We start from the raw sequence: 17,121 nt of genomic DNA, 5'->3' as shown, positions 1-17,121 counted from the left end.
GGTGAGAGATGATGGTGACAGGTGATGGTGATGGTGAGAGATGATGGTGAAAGGTGATGGTGAGAGATGATGGTGAAAGGTGATGGTGAGAGATGATGGTGATGGTGAGAGATGATGGTGAGGTGATGGTGATGGTGAGAGGATGACGACAATGAGAGGTGATGGTGAGAGATGATGGTGATGGTGAGAGATGATGGTGATGGTGAGAGATGATGGTAATGGTGAGAGATGATGGTAATGGTGAGAGATGATGGTGATGTTGAGAGATGATGACGACAATGAGAGATGATGGTGATGATGAGAGATGATGGTGATGGTGAGAGATGATGGTGAAAGGTGATGATGAGAGATGATGGTGATGGTGATGGTGAGATGATGGTGATGGTGAGAGATGATGATGATGATGAGAGATGATGGTGATGATGAGAGATGATGGTGATGGTGATGGTGAGATATGATGGTGATGGTGAGATATGATGGTGATGGTGAGAGATGATGGTGAAAGGTGATGTGAGAGATGATGGTGAAAGGTTATGGTGAGAGATGATGGTGATGGTGAGATTATGATGAGAGATGATGGTGATGGTGAGAGATGATGGTGGAAGATGATGGTGATGGTGAGAGATGATGGTGATGTTGAGAGATGATGACGACAATGAGAGATGATGGTGATGGTGAGAGATGATGGTGAAAGGTGATGGTGAGAGATGATGGTGATGGTGAGAGATGATGGTGAGAGATGATGGTGATGGTGAGAGATGATGGTGAAAGATGATGATGAGAGATGATGGTGATGGTGAGAGATGATGGTGATGGTGAGAGATGATGGTGATGATGAGAGATGATGGTGATGGTGAGATATGATGGTGAGAGATGATGGTGATGTGAGAGATGATGGTGATGGTGAGATGATGGTGATGGTGAGAGGAGAGGTGCTGACTGGAAATTAATATTGTGTTAATTATTGAGCTCACTGTGACTGTGATTCCCTTAAGACAAACTTTTTTACCTATTTTTTTTTCATGTGAGCAGCATAAGTGTTGAACATAATGGTTTACAACTAGGAGGACAACCACTTCCTTTTTAATTGTACCAAGTGATGTTATTATTGAAGCAGACTAATGTGATGTTTGTAATGAAACCTGAGTTAGCTTCAGTTACAGTAAAAAGGACTGAATATTCACCCTCATTTGTTTTGTCTTTGACTTTTTTGAGCACCTGTTGATGACTTGTGACTTTCAACCAAATGGTTTCAGCTGTTGAAAACAGAAACAGGAACCTGTTCATGTTCATCTGTTCATGTACACTTACCAAATCAAACTGTTCCCGAAAACCTTTACATCTTACTTTAATCAGTTCTAAATACAAACTCATCAGTGTTAATATCTACACCAACCATTTAAATTAGTGAGCTATTAATTGAATTAAATCGATGGTTGAACCTGACGGGACGGAGGATGTTCCCGGACCCAGAAATGTTATTTTATTTAGACAGACAACACGTCATGTCAAGACACTTAACACAGCTAAGTCCTTACAATGTTAAAAGTTTACATTGGGGGGGGTCACCTGCTATTTTATTCAATAATGTTGGGCCCGCCCCCCCGCCCCCACATGGACCTCCTGGAAGAAACAACATATTTAATTTATGTTATTTATGTGCACTTGTTTCATTTCAGCTCTGTGTGAGAGTCTTTAAGAAGTTGAGTGAAGGTTGTGCTATTTCTCTGCTCTGATCTGTGTGTATCAAGAAGGGCAGGGCTACAACTAATTCAAGTGTTGCACTCTCACACACCCTCATCGAACAAGGCAAACATGTAGAAGATATTGTTGTCAGTGCGTACCAGAGAGGAATTGTGCAGACTGGTGCTGCTGTTGGAGGTCTGAGGCGAGCGAGGAGCAGCTGTCTGAAACGAGGATGACGAGGAGCTGCAGGTGCTGACGAGGTCCGGCAGACTGGTGGATGGAAAACGCTCAAAACCCACGTCTGACTCCTCCTGCAGGGACAGCGAAGGGAGAAAATAACCTAAAGGTCTTTTTATTCATGTTTATCAGGACCTCAAGGACTTTGCAGTTTTGTGATTGTCAAAAATGTTTGATTTTAAAGCAGCTTTTCTTGAAAATTTAGATGCAATGTGAGATAAGAGTTCAATATATTTTGTGGAAAAAAGGCACATTTGGGCAAAAATATGAAAAAGGAACACATGATTTATTCACTACCTAATAAAGATATGCAATCACTTCCAATTATAATAAGTAAACGGCACATCACAGAAATATGTGGGAATATTTGAGTGTTTTTATGCTTTCTGAACTTAAAGAACCGTCGTGGGTCTCAAAGTTACAAACGGTTCCTGAGTCATAAAACTCGTATCGATTTACAGAAGTCTGTGATGGAGAATAGAACTCAGATAATTAGACAATAAGTGACTTAAATATTTTTACAAAAAATAAAAGCGTAATCTCTGAGAAGTGGAAGGCTGCATGAACTCCTGTAACTGAACACATGAAGCATATGTTCGTATCCGGCGAGATATCTTGAAGCTGTCTGAGCGCTTTTCTCCACATTTGGGCCGAGTTGTAACTTTTGCAGATCAATGGGAACCCGGCTGCACCGAGACGGGCGGAGTGGCGCGACGGGGGAGTAGTTGAAGATGAGTCGGTGCCATGCACCCGAACAGCCGGGACCGTGGGGCGGCTGGGTGGCAGTATGAAGGAGGCATAGTCCCAAGCAGAAGCCCACGGTTCACCACCGACCCCTTCACGTCTCCAACCGATTTTCCCCATTCGGTGAAACACCCGCTGAGAAACCAACTCTGGTTATTGGAGACTCTATTTAACGTGAAGTTAGTGAAACCAGCGGCCAGAGACAGATGTCTTCCCGGGGCCGTAGTCAGATGTCTTCCAGGGGCCAGAGTCAGATGTCTTCCAGGGGCCAGAGTCAGATGTCTTCCAGGGGCCAGAGTCGAATGTCTTCCCGGGGTCAGAGTCAGATGTCTTCCCAGGGCCAGAGTCAGATGTCTTCCAGGGGCCAGAGTCAGATGTCTTCCCGGGACCAGAGTCGAATGCCTTCCAGGGGCCAGAGTCAGATGTCTTCCAGGGGCCAGAGTCAGATGTCTTCCCGGGACCAGAGTCAGATGTCTTCCAGGGGCCAGAGTCAGATGTCTTCCAGGGGCCAGAGTCAGATGTCTTCCCGGGGCCAGAGTCAGATGTCTTCCAGGGGCCAGAGTCAGATGTCTTCCAGGGGCCAGAGTCAGATGTCTTCCCGGGACCAGAGTCGAATGCCTTCCAGGGGCCAGAGTCAGATGTCTTCCAGGGGCCAGAGTCAGATGTCTTCCCGGGACCAGAGTCAGATGTCTTCCAGGGGCCAGAGTCAGATGTCTTCCAGGGGCCAGAGTCAGATGTCTTCCCGGGGCCAGAGTCGAATGCCTTCCAGGGGCCAGAGTCAGATGTCTTCCAGGGGCCAGAGTCAGATGTCTTCCAGGGGACAGAGTCAGATGTCTTCCCGGGGCCAGAGCGGGCGACATTGAATCAAACCTGAAACTGCTGACTAAGGCTAATCATAAATACAGTCAGACTGTTTTTAACGTCGGCAGTAATGACACCCAGTTACACCAATCGGAGGTCACTAAAGTGAAACTTTTCAAAAACAACGTGGGACTCCGTAGTTTTCTCTGGACCCCTTCCTAACCGGACCAGTGATGATATGTTTAGCCGTACGTCTTCACTTCACCGCTGGTTGTCGAGGTGATGTCCCGCTAACAATGTGGGCTTCATTAACAACTGGAATACTTTCTGGGGAAAACCTGGTCTGATCCGGAGAGACGGCATCCATCCTACTTTGGATGGTGCAGCTCTTCTTTCTAGAAACATGGCCACGTCTCTTAACAGTCCAAAAACCTGACATCCAGGGTTGAGGTCAGGACGCAGAGCTGCAGTCTTACAGCTCCTCTGCAGCTTCTTTAGAGCTGTCACTCACCCAAAACCTTCAACATCCTATAGAGGTTGTGTCTGTACCCAGACCATCTATATTTAAAAAAACTCAAGGAAAGATCTGTCAATAAAAATGTAATAAAAATGGATCCTACCAAATTAATGGATCAAAAAAATCGGACAATTAAAAGCGGACTATTAAATATGAGATCTCTCTGGTCTAAATCTCTGTTAGTAAATGACTTGATAACTGATCATCAGATTGATTTACTCTGTCTCACAGAGACCTGGCTGCAACAGGAAGAATATGTTAGGATTAATGAAGCAACTCCTCCCAGTCATATTAATTATCATATTCCTAGAGATTCAGGAGGAGGAGGAGGGGGAGGAGGAGGAGGATGAAGAGGGGGAGGAGGAGGAGGAGGAGGAGCAGGAGGAGGAGTGGCAGCAGTCTTCCACTCAAGTTTATCAATTAATCCAAAGCCTAAACTTAGTTATAAATCATTTGAGAGTCTGACTCTTAGTCTCTCACCCAAACTGGAAAGCAGAGAAACGGATTGTATTGTTGTTGTTTATCTCCCACCTGGTCCTTATTCAGAGTTTCTAACTGAATTCTGACTTTTGATCAGATTTAGTGCTGAGTTCAGATAAAGTGATGATAGTGGGAGACTTTAACATTCATGTTGACGTGGACAACGACAACCTCAGTTCTACTTTCAGCTCATTATTAGATTCTATAGGCTTTTATTAGAATGTAAATAAACCCCGTCACCGTGGTAACCACACCCTCCATCTGGTTCTGTCGTATGGGATGGAAACTGAAAATGTAATAGTATTTCCTCCAAACCCTGTTTTGTCAGACCACTTCTTATTAACATCTGAAGTTCCAATAATGGACTACACAGCATGTGGGAATAAATCCCACTACAGTAGATGTCTGTCAGATGATGTCGTGGCCAAGTTTAAGGAAGCAGTTACATGTTTATCCTCTTCGATGCCGTGTGTTAAAGCAGTGGAAGACATCTACGTTGATCTTAGTCCCACACAAGTGGATCATCTGGTAGAAAACACTGCAGTATCTCTGCTACAACTCTAGATGATGTCGCCCCTCTGAAGAAGAGAGTCATGAACCAGAGGAAGTTGTCTCCATGGTACAACTCAGAACTACGCTCTGCTAGGCAGCGACTAGAAAGATGGAAAGGAAATGGAGTTCCACTAATTTAGAAGAGTTTCACCTGCCTGGAAGGAGAGTCTAATATTATATAAGAAAGCTCTTGGTAAGGCCAGGACTTTATATTATTCATCATTAATAGAGGACAACAAGAACAACCCCAGGTTTCTTTTCAGCACTGTAGCAGGCTGACAAAGAGTCCCAGTTCTGTTGAGTCCTCTATTCCTTCAGCTCTCAGCAGTAATGACTTCATTAACTTCTTTACTAATAAAATTCTTACTATCAGGGAGAGAATCGGGCAGACCCTTCCTGATACCATCACTGATGTGATGTTAAGTACAGCAGCCCTGAAAGCAACTGTAGGACCAGATGTAAACTTGGAACATTTCTCTCCTGTTGAGCTCTCTGAGTTAACTAGAATTATTTCTTCATCTGGATCCTCTAGCTGTCTGTTAGATCTCATCCCAACTAAACTTTTTAAGGAAGTCTTCCCTTTAATTAATACTTCCATATTAGATCAGATCAACCTATCTATTGTAACCAGCTATGTACCGCAGGCTTTTAAAGTGGCTGTAATTAAACCTTTACTTAAAAAGCCGACTCTTGATCAGCTGTTTTAGGAAACTACAGACCAATTTATAACCTGACGTTTATTTCTAAAATCCTTGAAAAAGTTGTTTCAAATTAACTTTGTGATCATTTACAAAGGAATGATCTGTTTGAAGATTTTCAGTCTTTAGAGTTCATCATAGCACAGAAACAGCTCTGGTGAAAGTTACTAACGACCTTTTATTAGCCTCAGATAATGGACTCGTCTCTGTACTTGTTCTTCTGGACCTCAGTGCTGCTTTTGATACGATTGATCATACGATCTTATTACAGAAATTAGAAGATGTTACGAGGATTAAAGGAACTGCATTAGACTGGTTCAAATCCTACTTATCAGATAGATTCCAGTTTGTCCATGTCAACAATGAGTCTTCCAGACAAACAAGAGTTAGTTATGGAGTTCCACAAGGCTCAGTGTTAGGCCCAATACGTTTTACTTTGTACATGCTTCCATTAGGAGATGTCATCAGGAAGCACTGCATCAACTTCCATTGTTATGCAGATGACACTCAGCTATATCTTTCTATAAAACCAGATGAAACTATTCAGTTAGTAAAACTTGAAGCCTGTCTAAAAGACATAAAGGCCTGGATGACCAGAAACTTCCTGCTTCTAAATTCAGACAAAACAGAAGTTCTTGTACTTGGTCCTAAACACCTCAGAAACTCTTTCTGTAATCACTTAGTTACTCTAGATGACGTTGTCTTGGCCTCCAGCAAAACTGGGAGGAACCTTGGAGTCATCTTTGATGAGGATTTGTCCTTTAGACACCATATAAAGCAAATCTCCAGAACTGCCTTCTTTCATCTACGTAATATTAATAAAATCAGGAAAATCCTTCCTCAGCATGATGCAGAAAAACTCATTCCTGCGTTTGTTACTTCTAGACTAGATTATTGTAATTCCTTGTTGTTAGGATGTCTAAACTACTCATTAAAAACCTGCAGCTGATCCAAAATTCTGCAGCAAGAGTACTGACGGGATTTATCAAGAGAGATCATATTTTTCCAGTTTTAGCTTCTCTTCACTGGCTTCCTGTGAAATCAGGAATAGAATTTAAAATGATCTTGATGACTTACAAAGCTCTACATGACCAGGCTCCATCATATCTTAGAGATCTTATAGAACCATATAATCCCAGCAGAGCACTTCTCTCTCAGTACGCTGGTCTACTTGTGGTTCCTAGAGTTTCCAGAAGTAGAATGGGAGGCGGAGCTTCAGTTTTCAGGCTCCTCCCCTGTGGAACCAGCTCCCAGTTTGTGTTGGAGGGGCAGAAACCCTCTCTAGCTTTAAGATTAGACTCAAAACGTTCCTTCTTGATAAAGCCTATAGTTAGGGCTGGCTCAGGTAGACCTGAACAACCCTTAGTTATGCTGTTACAGGCTGAAGCTGCTGGAGGACCTCGTTACATGCTGATCTTCTTTTCTTTCCTCCTACTCTTTAACTGACTCATACCTCACCATCTTTTTCTCTCCCATAGTTTCTTCTTATTATCTGTTGTCTCCATTCAGTTCCTTCACTCGTGTAGTTTCTGTTCTTTCTTTTCCAGATGTCCCGTCATGGAGCTGCATGTCTCTGCTCTGCGCTTGTCGTCTCCACCAACAGTTCTTCTCTTCTATCTCTATGCTGTCCTTTTCTCTCTCTTCTCTCCTCTCACCCCAACCGGTTGAGACAGATGCTCCGCCCACCTCTGATCCTGGTTCTGAAGGTTTCTTCCTGTTAAAGGGAGTTTTTCTTCCTTCTGTTGGAGGTTTTTCTCCCTTAAAGAGGAGTTTTTTTTCCCTCCTAGCTTATGTGGGAATTGTTGAATTGTTGGTTTCTCTGTATATTATAAAGTCTTCCTGTAAAGACCTTAATGTGTTAAGTGCCATGAAATAACCTGTGTTGTGATTTGGCGCTATATAAATAAAATTGAATTGAACGTAGTTTCTGTGTCAGAGTTGTACTTTGTGCCGCCATCAGCTCAGACTGGCCGGCCGAGGGCTGTTTTCATGGCTTCGGACATCCTAAATCCCACAGACACGGTATGTTCTACATATTTAACACCACCCACGCTGCGCCTGCGATCAACAATGATCAGACTGACACATGAGGGTTGGTTTCTTCTACTGAGTAACTTTATTGACGGGAAATCGTGACCCTTCCTGACATTCACACAGAATCATCTGAAGTCTCAAACTGCACTTTTGTCTGGATTTGGCTGCAGATTTCACACCACAATCTAATCTTCTAATTCCTTTTATAATTTTTCACAAAGCTGAAGAAATCTTTCATTAATTTGAAGTCTTGTCAGTCGCACAGACACGTCCAGATTGAAACCCTGATTTCTTGGTGGGTAACGCTCCCCCATCCTTTGGGCTGTGGCTAATTAATGGGCTGCAGCTTCTGTTTGAATACTCTTCTTTCAATAGACACCAACAAGACATAAAACACACAACTTTATCGCACACACCCACACAACTGCTGCACAAGTTAAACTATTAGACGCACAACTACAACACAACGCAGGTGGGAACTCATGTCACTGTAAGACAAGATGTGTGTGTGTTATTGTGTGTATAAGTGTGTATTAGTGTGTCTCACCCTGCTGGCCACCACCAGTTGGACCAGTCCGGTCGTGGACCGAAGGACTCCGACAGCCTCCTGATGAGTGAGACCCACCAGAGACCGACCGTTAATCATCAGCAGTTCATCACCAGCATGAAGACGTCCGTCCCTGAAACACATTTTGACACAAACACTGACTGTATGAACCACGATGAACCACAATCAGCACCAACATTCAGAGACGATAAATCTGGTCCTGATCAGAATCCAAACACACTCCGTGATATCTGTTGTACCTAAAGTAATAAACATTATTCCATAAACACCACAAAATGACGATAATATGTAAAACACATGTTGAGATAACTTCTGTCCAAAAAACAGACAAACTAATAAACAAGAAGCTGAAGGAAAAAAAATAATCAGGATCATAAAATTATTAACAATAAAACAGGAACCAGCCCAGTTTTCAGTGTTATAATAGAATAAAACAGTAGACTGAGAACACATTAATGTCAATAGCTGGTTATAGTATTATTAATTATTAATAGTATTATTCATATTTCTGTCTGGCTGGTGTGTGTTGGGTCTGTTGTAATAACTGCAGGTGTGCAGATACAACTCAGGGAATTTATAAAAACACAGTACTGATGTTCTGTAATTAATATTTTGATATCACATTTGAAAAATTAAAAAAGATCAGATCCTTATAACACTTAATAATTCACCGGACCCACATATTAATGTAGAAGATGCTCTCATTTAGGTTAGGTTAGGTAGGTAGGTACTACACAGATCTACTGGAACATGCTGAAACACCTGTACCTGTGAATGGCCCCGCCCTCCTCTATATGAGCTATGATGATGCCGTGAGGAGAGCGCTTGGAGCCACGCCCCCCTGTGATCTGGATGCCCAGGCCCTCCTGACCCTTCACCATGTGCATCTTCCAGATGTGGCTGCCCTCTCTGGGCTATGAAAGAAAAATTGAATCACTCATAACATGTTACAATGTACAAACGTGGTGTCAGTCGAATCCTTCTATGATCTTTTATAACATTAATTCACCAGCACTCAGCTGGCCTTGAACGTCACATGGACTCTTTCAAGTTCATCAGTAATAACATTAAAATGGTCACTAGAAACTATGTGAGACTGGAGACACCCACAGCATCCATTTGACCTACATTTTGAGCTGGTTCTAGTGAAATTAAAACAGGACCTCCCAGTTCACATGTTTATCAGCCTGGTGGCTTCTCCGGTCGTCCAGACGACACGTCAGCATCTCTTCCTCTTCAGAGCCGCTAATGAAATACCAGCTGTTGGTCTGAGTCTAACCCACATTTTAAACCTCTGTCCATCACTCGCTCTCATTCAACTGTCCAGGTGTTCCTCCTGTTCATCCCCTCATCTGTCCACCTCTGAACACCTGGCTGCTCCATTTCCTCCCCACAACACAGTGATATGACCGGTGTTGGTTTTATGAAAAGTTCTCCAGCGTCTCTACTGAAACAGACTGTTTGATTCAAATGGTGTTATCATCTGTTCCACTGAGTGGATGCATGTGTTGCATGTCATAACACTGCATGAACATCAGCAGAATTATGAATCATATTTATAGCTGATCTGTGTGGATAACAGAAGGCGGTCACATGTTTGTTGTTCAATAAAGAACAAATACGTTTCTTCTTGGATACATGGATCTCAGGTGGAGTCACTCCGTCTTACTGCTGATGTGATCAGGAGCCCGATGCAGGGCTGCAACACAAACACCCACTTTCTGAAAGACGTGTATAAAACCTTGAAATGACACCTCAAACATCAGTTATTGAGTTATTGTTCTTATGAAGCAGGAGAACAGACTGATTGTTCAACTTACTGCTCGACTGATGTGGTTCTTTCAGGACCGAGTGACACCATCCAGGATGAAGCAGCTATAGTTCATGGATGGATGGACGATACCGATTATTTGTAACCAAGGAGACCGATAAACATGTGCAGTAAAAATGAAAATCTTTGTGTGAAAATTTGGAATAACAAACTTGAACACAAAACTTACTTCAAATTCCCTTAAGTTGAATGAAAAGAGAATTTGTCACCTTAATCTTAAAAACTGCAGTTGGCTCTCAGCAGCAGGTCTAATTTTAATGTTGTCATCTAATCTTTAGGTTTTTTGGGGAGACGTTAGCTTCCACCTTAAATAATGTTGTGAGATGTTTGTTTTCCCGTCACGTCGTCCGATGAACACGACATCACAGAAACAAAAGAAGTGCACGTTGTTGTTCAACTAACCAACAAGATGCGAGACCTTCGATAATATAATACATATCGAAATAAAATACAGACACAGGGTTCCTTCTGTTTGAGAATATACAGCTGCTAAACATGTGAATGAAATATTATATATTAAACAAATAATCTATATTCAATAAAAAATATACGTATCTCTGAGATGCTCACTGACGTGCTGTCTCCGGTTTATTACCGGTTAATTACCTGCTGAACATTTAAACACACTAGTTGTTCTCAGTTTTCTTTGATCAGCTGTTTACAAGCTGTTCACATCTGTTAGCTACTTTAGTTTAGCAGTTAGCGGTGTCTTCTCTTCCTGTCCGTCTGTCTGCTGCTCCGTGTGTCTGATGTTCACTTATTCCTCCGACTCCTTCACTAACAATCCGACATGGAACTACTATAGTTTATATGCTGTGATGGAGGCGGAGTCAGTGAGAGGATAAATAGTCTTGCTGTTGCTATGGCGTGCGTGAGGTGTGACCAATCAGATACAGCTGTGGGCGGGCCATTGCTCTCCACTATAAAGTGGTAACTGCAGACTGGGACGGCAGTATCACAGACAAAGTTGCGCTTTTTTTTTTTTAAACTTAATTTATTTTATTGGCGAATGAATTAAAAAAATACAGATACCGATAATCATAAAAATGCTAAATATCGACTCCGATGATCAGCCGGGCTGAAAGTCAGTGTTCTCAATACAACATAGAAAAAGAGACTCAGAACATACAAATAATAATAAAAACAACATCTCTATTTGGACAAACTGCACTGAAAGAGTTGAGGTAGTTGAGGTGGAGTTCATGTAGATATTGTGTGTATGATCCATCTTGTGTTGTTGGGTTACTGTATAATGAATGAAATGTTCTGCTCACTGAAGCTCCGTCCTGAATCCGTACACATTAGTCCACAGCAACATTTTCTAAGATCTCACTTACGGAATAATATTTATTCATGTTTATGTGAACTTTTGTCCATTTTTTTAGTTGTGTTCAAACTGTTTGATGTCGTTTTTATTGATATGTCTTATTTCTACCCAACTTTAAGGTGAATTCATTGTTTATTTATAGTTGAAATCAGCTTTGAATAACTCCGTCACTGTTGCAACTGGATCTCGTGTTGTTATAAACATAACTAAACTGACGGGGGGGTTATAAACTACCTTTTCACCTTGAGCACTAATGGTTTGAGTCATCGCCTAATTTGTTTATAATTATTAATTTATTAATTATCACTATTATTATAATTTAATTATTTGTCTTTTTTTTTAAATTAAAAAAATCTTCTTGCAGATCTAAATGGAATCATGCTCCTTTCTGGTGAAATGTTGACAGTGATGGAGGTAAATTTGAAATAAACCCGTGAAGGCATGTGACTGAAGACAATATGATTGTACGTGTTAAATTAGTGTGACATCAAGATTTCACTTTATTAGAATCATAGACTGTAATTTATCCTGAAGACTGAATACGTGTCTTTATTTGAGGTTATTTAACCTGCTGTGTGTGTAACAGTTCAGGAAACAGACCGGATTTAAAAGGAGACATTTTTCACAGATGCTTAAAAGTTTTGTGGTCCTACAGTTTAGTTATTAAAGATGGCAATAAAAATAAAAGTGATTGATTACACTGCATGCTTTCCAGATAAAGCTGAGGTTGTGAGTGAGTAGTATGAACTAAATTCATTAAATCAAAGCCATGAGTGTCAGTAGTTTGTCTCACCTGGCCTGCAGTATGAACTACAGTCATTACATTGAACATCAGTGTCTCACCTGGCCTGCAGAGTCGCTGCTGAAAGAATTCTTGTTGCTCTCCAACAGTTGACTGTGACATCTCGCCGGCAGCGTGGCAGCTGCTCCACTGGTCAGACGCTGGGGAACAGTTCTCCCTTGTGGAAAGGTGTCTGGGCTTCCCTCTGCAGGTGTATGTGTGGAGAGAATGCAACCCGGTTCACCTCTTGAAGGACTGACGTCTGCATCCGTGGGAGGAGAGCTGTGTCCGTTGTGACCGCTCTGGACGTCTGAGTCCACGCTGTCTCTGTTGTCTTGGTTAAAGGACGAACGCGATATGACGCCAAACTTTCGAGTGCGTTTGCAGTTTGCCGGGCGGTCGGAGGACTCGGCGGCAGATGTGCTCTGTTTCCGGACTTCGCAGCTGTCACTGCTGACACAGGTACTGACGCTGTCAGTGGCGTCATGGGGAGGGGGAGGAGCCTTTCTCTTTACTCGCCGCAGCAGGATCAGATAGATGCAGCCTCCATTCCAGCACTGGTCAGCCAAGTAACTGTAAGAAAGCATTGAAAAGATGCTGTGATTATATAAAGGTTGAAACGGGGGAGCAGCATTGGAGCCGGAGACACCAACAGACTTAACAAACTGGTTAAGAAGGCCGGCTCCATCATCGGCTACAAACTGGACAGTCTGGAAAAGGAGGTGGAGAGGAGGACGCTGAACAAACTATTATCCATATTGGATAATCCTGACCACCCTCTCCACCTGCTGCAGGGACAGAGGAGGACGTTCTCCAAAAGACTCCTCCAGCTGCTGTCACAAGGACAGATCCAGGAGATCATTCCAGATCCAGGAGATCATTCCTGATCCAGGAGATCATTCCCGACACAGGAGATCATTCCCGACACAGGAGATCATTCCAGATACAGGAGATCATTCCCGACACAGGAGATCATTCCAGATACAGGAGATCATTCCTGTCCACTGCAATAAGACGGTATAATAACTCACCTCTGGCAAAATCCATCACACAACAATAACACCGTTGGTCGTCTGTTTTCTTGTTTGTTTAAATCTTTGCACTATTGTTTAGTTAGTTTTAATTTAATTTATTCTATTTTATTGTATATACTGTGCATTTTTATATTTTACTGTTGTTTTATTTCTTTCCTGTACCTATAAATGCTGCTGTAGTGAAAAATATTCCCCTTGTGGGATAACTAACTAACTAACTAACTAACTAACTAACTAACTAACTAACTATCTATCTATCTATCTATCTATCTATCTATCTATCTATCTATCAATCAATCAATCAATCATCATAAGGAAAACTACAGGCCTTCCAGCCGTGGGTCTGTACCTCCTCACACTGTGGCTGGACGTCATCTGCACAGGTTTACATTTAGTATGTCAAATCAGAAAGTTGTTAGTGAATAGTTGTTGGGTTTATAGCTTTTCCAACTGCTTCTAAAAACGTCTTTTTTCATTGTGAACAACAGTGAGCGCGTTGTGTAGTGACTGATGTCAAGCTACTGAGAAATGTAAAAGACGTTTAGAAAAGTCTGACAATAAACGACACTGACCTGTTTGTAGTTCTTGGACAAATAAAATCTGTGATTTGTGTTGATAATAATGAATAAAATAGTTCCACGGTGTGGTGAGATGTTGCTCACAAATGTTAATGTTGTTAATTTGACTCAGTGGTCTGATGACCGTCTGCTCAAAGCCATTTCGAGTGAATTTTTTTAAAGGGTAATTCTGCTTTAATTCAGCCTGCTGTATTTCCCATCAATGTGTCCTTCGGTCTGGTCACTTGGTCTGTGTTGACCTTCAAGATAGAGGTGTGTGAACCCTGTGAACAGCAGATGTCAGGGTAAAAGCTTGAGCTCCCTTCAGGTTTCCAGAAATTAGATTTGTACAAGAATCATTTAACATGTTTGTTTTCATTCTGAAAACTAACTGCAATAGAAACCTCTTTGTGGAACAACTTTCCCACTGACCTTATGACTGAGCATGAGATCAGCCAGCATACTGAACACACACCATCACCACATTCATAGAACAGAAGTCAGTCTGATGTAAATTAGTGAATTGCCTTTTTGGAGGCTTTATCTTATTCAAAAACTCATGAAAGTTGGTACACATGTCTCTCCTGGCAAAAAATTTCGTATTTCAATGTGGTCGTGAGTGGGCGTGGCCAAACGGCTCACTAACCACACACAGATACCCTGGCAGCTACATTTACGTACATGCACGAAAATCGGTGGACATGTGTATCACACCTAGATGTACAAATGCACCATTACGTCAACTTAACAGGAAGTCCGCCATTTCGAATTTAGTCGCCATTTTTGCCGATTCACACATGTTGTACTTTAACGAACTCCTCCTACAGATTTTGTCAGACCGACTTGAAATTGAGTCAGTTCACTCTTAACATGTTTGGGATTAAAAGCTATCAAAAGAATTTGTTTTCGTCGATGGGTGTGCATGTGGCATGGCAGCCATGTTGAGCGTCTCACCATGAAACTACAAATTGCTGTAAATCTTATGTACATGGACCGACCTTCTCCAAATGTTACAGGTATGATAACAGCCCTGCCCTGAAGACACCTGTGTGGTCATATTTACTCATAGTCATAGCGCCCCCTGGTAGCAACTGGAAATTACACTTTTCATACTTTCACATGCTACGTCAAGCTGGTTGATCACATGAACCTAAAGTTGGGTCAGAATAGCCTAAACGTGTGTTTGATGATATATTGAGAATTTCGTTCGACTTGGTCAAAGGGCGTTGCCATGGCGATGCGGCAAAGTCTGATGTTTAGCTGTGACACAGGAAGTTGATGTTTAAGGTCAAAGGATGCTTGAAACCTCATGAAACATGACACATACATCCGGCATGGTGAGACGATACATCTGACGTGTTTTGCGAGTGGGCATGGCCAAACAGCTCGCTAGCGTCCCCTAAATTGCAGCCCCGGCACCTGGTTTCACCACATGCACCAAAATTTGATGTACAAAAAATTATCCTGGCAGCATGACCTCAACTAAACAGGAAGTCCACTATTTTGAATTTAGTCACCATTTTTGGCAAATCGCAACTGTTGTATTTTAACTAACTCCTCCAACAGACTTTGCGCACCGACCTGAAGTTTTGCCCCGAACCGCCCCGTGCGAGGGCCCGCTTATCACTGCTTGCACTTTTCATTTCCATTGTTCCTGCTGACAGGTGAGTAGTCTGCAGCTCTACAACTTGATTCCTTGAACATTACACGCTGTTCTCTAAATACTGTAACAGTCAGTCGTAATAATAAGTCAAGAGTAATCATGTCCGCATTAAACCATCTTTTACTGAAGAATGTGAAGTACTTTTTACTGTTGAGCTCTTCATGTCTCTGCATCCACTTTGAAGGTAAATATAACATGCTATTGATCTCACCTGGCTCCACTGACATCCACCCCCACCATCAGCTGCCCGTTCACTGACAGCAGTTCGTCTCTCAGCTTGATTCCCATGCAGCGGGCTGCTGGGCTCCTCTTCCTCACCTCTGTGACCCAGATACAACCCACATCCATGATGGGGCCCTGGTCCCTCCTCCTCCTCGGGCCACCCTTCTTTCTTCTATCAGGATCCCCAAAAATAGGGATGTTGCCGAAGCTGAGGCCAAATTCAGCAGCATCGCCATCCTCTTTACTGAAGGACACAGCATGAACCTCCACATCTACCCCCTCTCTACAGGAGGATGGGCTGGCTGATGGAGCCGGGTCTCCCTCCATGAAGTTGAACTTAATGTATTCCACCAACTTCTGAATGGCAGCCAGACATAGAGATAAGACCTCCACATGAACACTGCTAATGCTGCTGCTGCTGCACACGCTGTCTGCCTCCCCGTTCTGGGAGGAGTCCTGATTCACATTCTGCAGGAAAAAGAAGAAGACGAGTGACCAATCAGAGCAGCTGCACGATCACGAGTTATAGTGTCCGGGAACACATCGTAGTTGTGTTTTCAAACAGCTGCTGTCTACAAGATTGTAATACATGAAAATGTATCAAATTTAAAATATAAAAAAGATGCTCATTTTGAAGTTGATCAGCATTTTTCTGTTTTCTGTTAAATTGACCTACGAAACATAAAAAAAAGCTGTATGAAAGAATTTCTGATGGTCCAAAACTTGATATGGCTGTGCATCTTGAATCTCCAGTAAACAAAAGGGAACACAACTGTAGACACCTGCAGAAACCTACAGACACCTGCAGACACCTGCTGATACCTGCATTCACCTGTAGACACCTGTAAACACGTGTAGACACCTGCAGACAACTGCAGACACCTGCATACACCTGTAGAAACCTGCAGACACCTGTAAAAACCTGTAGACACCTACATACACCTGCAAACACCTGTAAATATCTTTAGACACCTGCATATACCTCCATACAGCTGTAGGAACCTGCAGACACCTGTAGACACCTGCAGAAACCTGCATACACCTGTAAAAACCTGCAGACGCCTGTAAATACCTGTAGACACCTGATTACACCTGCAGACACCTGCATACACCTGCAGACAACTGCAAACACCTGAAGACACCTGCAGACACCTGTAGACACCTGCAGACACCTGTAGACACCTGCAAACACCTGTAGACAACTGCAAACACCTGAAGATACCTGCAGACAACTGTAACCACCTGTAGACACCTGCAGACACCTGCAGATGCCTGTAAATATCTGTAGACACCTGCAGACACCTGTAGACACTTGTAGACACCTGCAGACGCCTGTAAATACCTGCTCACACCTGTAGACACCTGCTTACACCTGTAGACACCTGCTTA

At 42.6% G+C, this 17,121-nt stretch overlaps 1 protein-coding gene across 1 annotated transcript in view; it reads right to left on the bottom strand.

Annotated features, from left to right (window-relative positions):
* pdzd2 (PDZ domain containing 2) overlaps positions 1-17,121 on the bottom strand; it is a 66,647-nt gene that overhangs the window by 37,972 nt on the left and 11,554 nt on the right. The window contains exons 3-7 of the mRNA XM_069139351.1: positions 15,722-16,200; positions 12,319-12,829; positions 9,086-9,231; positions 8,297-8,429; positions 1,845-1,997 (exon numbers count right to left, since the gene is read on the bottom strand). Of these exons, the coding sequence (XP_068995452.1) occupies positions 1,845-1,997; positions 8,297-8,429; positions 9,086-9,231; positions 12,319-12,829; positions 15,722-16,200 (1,422 nt within the window). The remainder of the gene's footprint in view (positions 1-1,844; positions 1,998-8,296; positions 8,430-9,085; positions 9,232-12,318; positions 12,830-15,721; positions 16,201-17,121) is intronic.

Source organism: Embiotoca jacksoni, unplaced genomic scaffold (genome assembly GCF_022577435.1).
Source record: "Embiotoca jacksoni isolate LCO1_2020_lvr unplaced genomic scaffold, fEmbJac1.0.p SCAF_81, whole genome shotgun sequence".
Lineage (NCBI taxonomy): Eukaryota > Metazoa > Chordata > Actinopteri > Embiotocidae > Embiotoca > Embiotoca jacksoni.
Note: the sequence above shows the minus strand (reverse complement) of the source record. Positions and strands in the feature narration are given on the sequence as shown.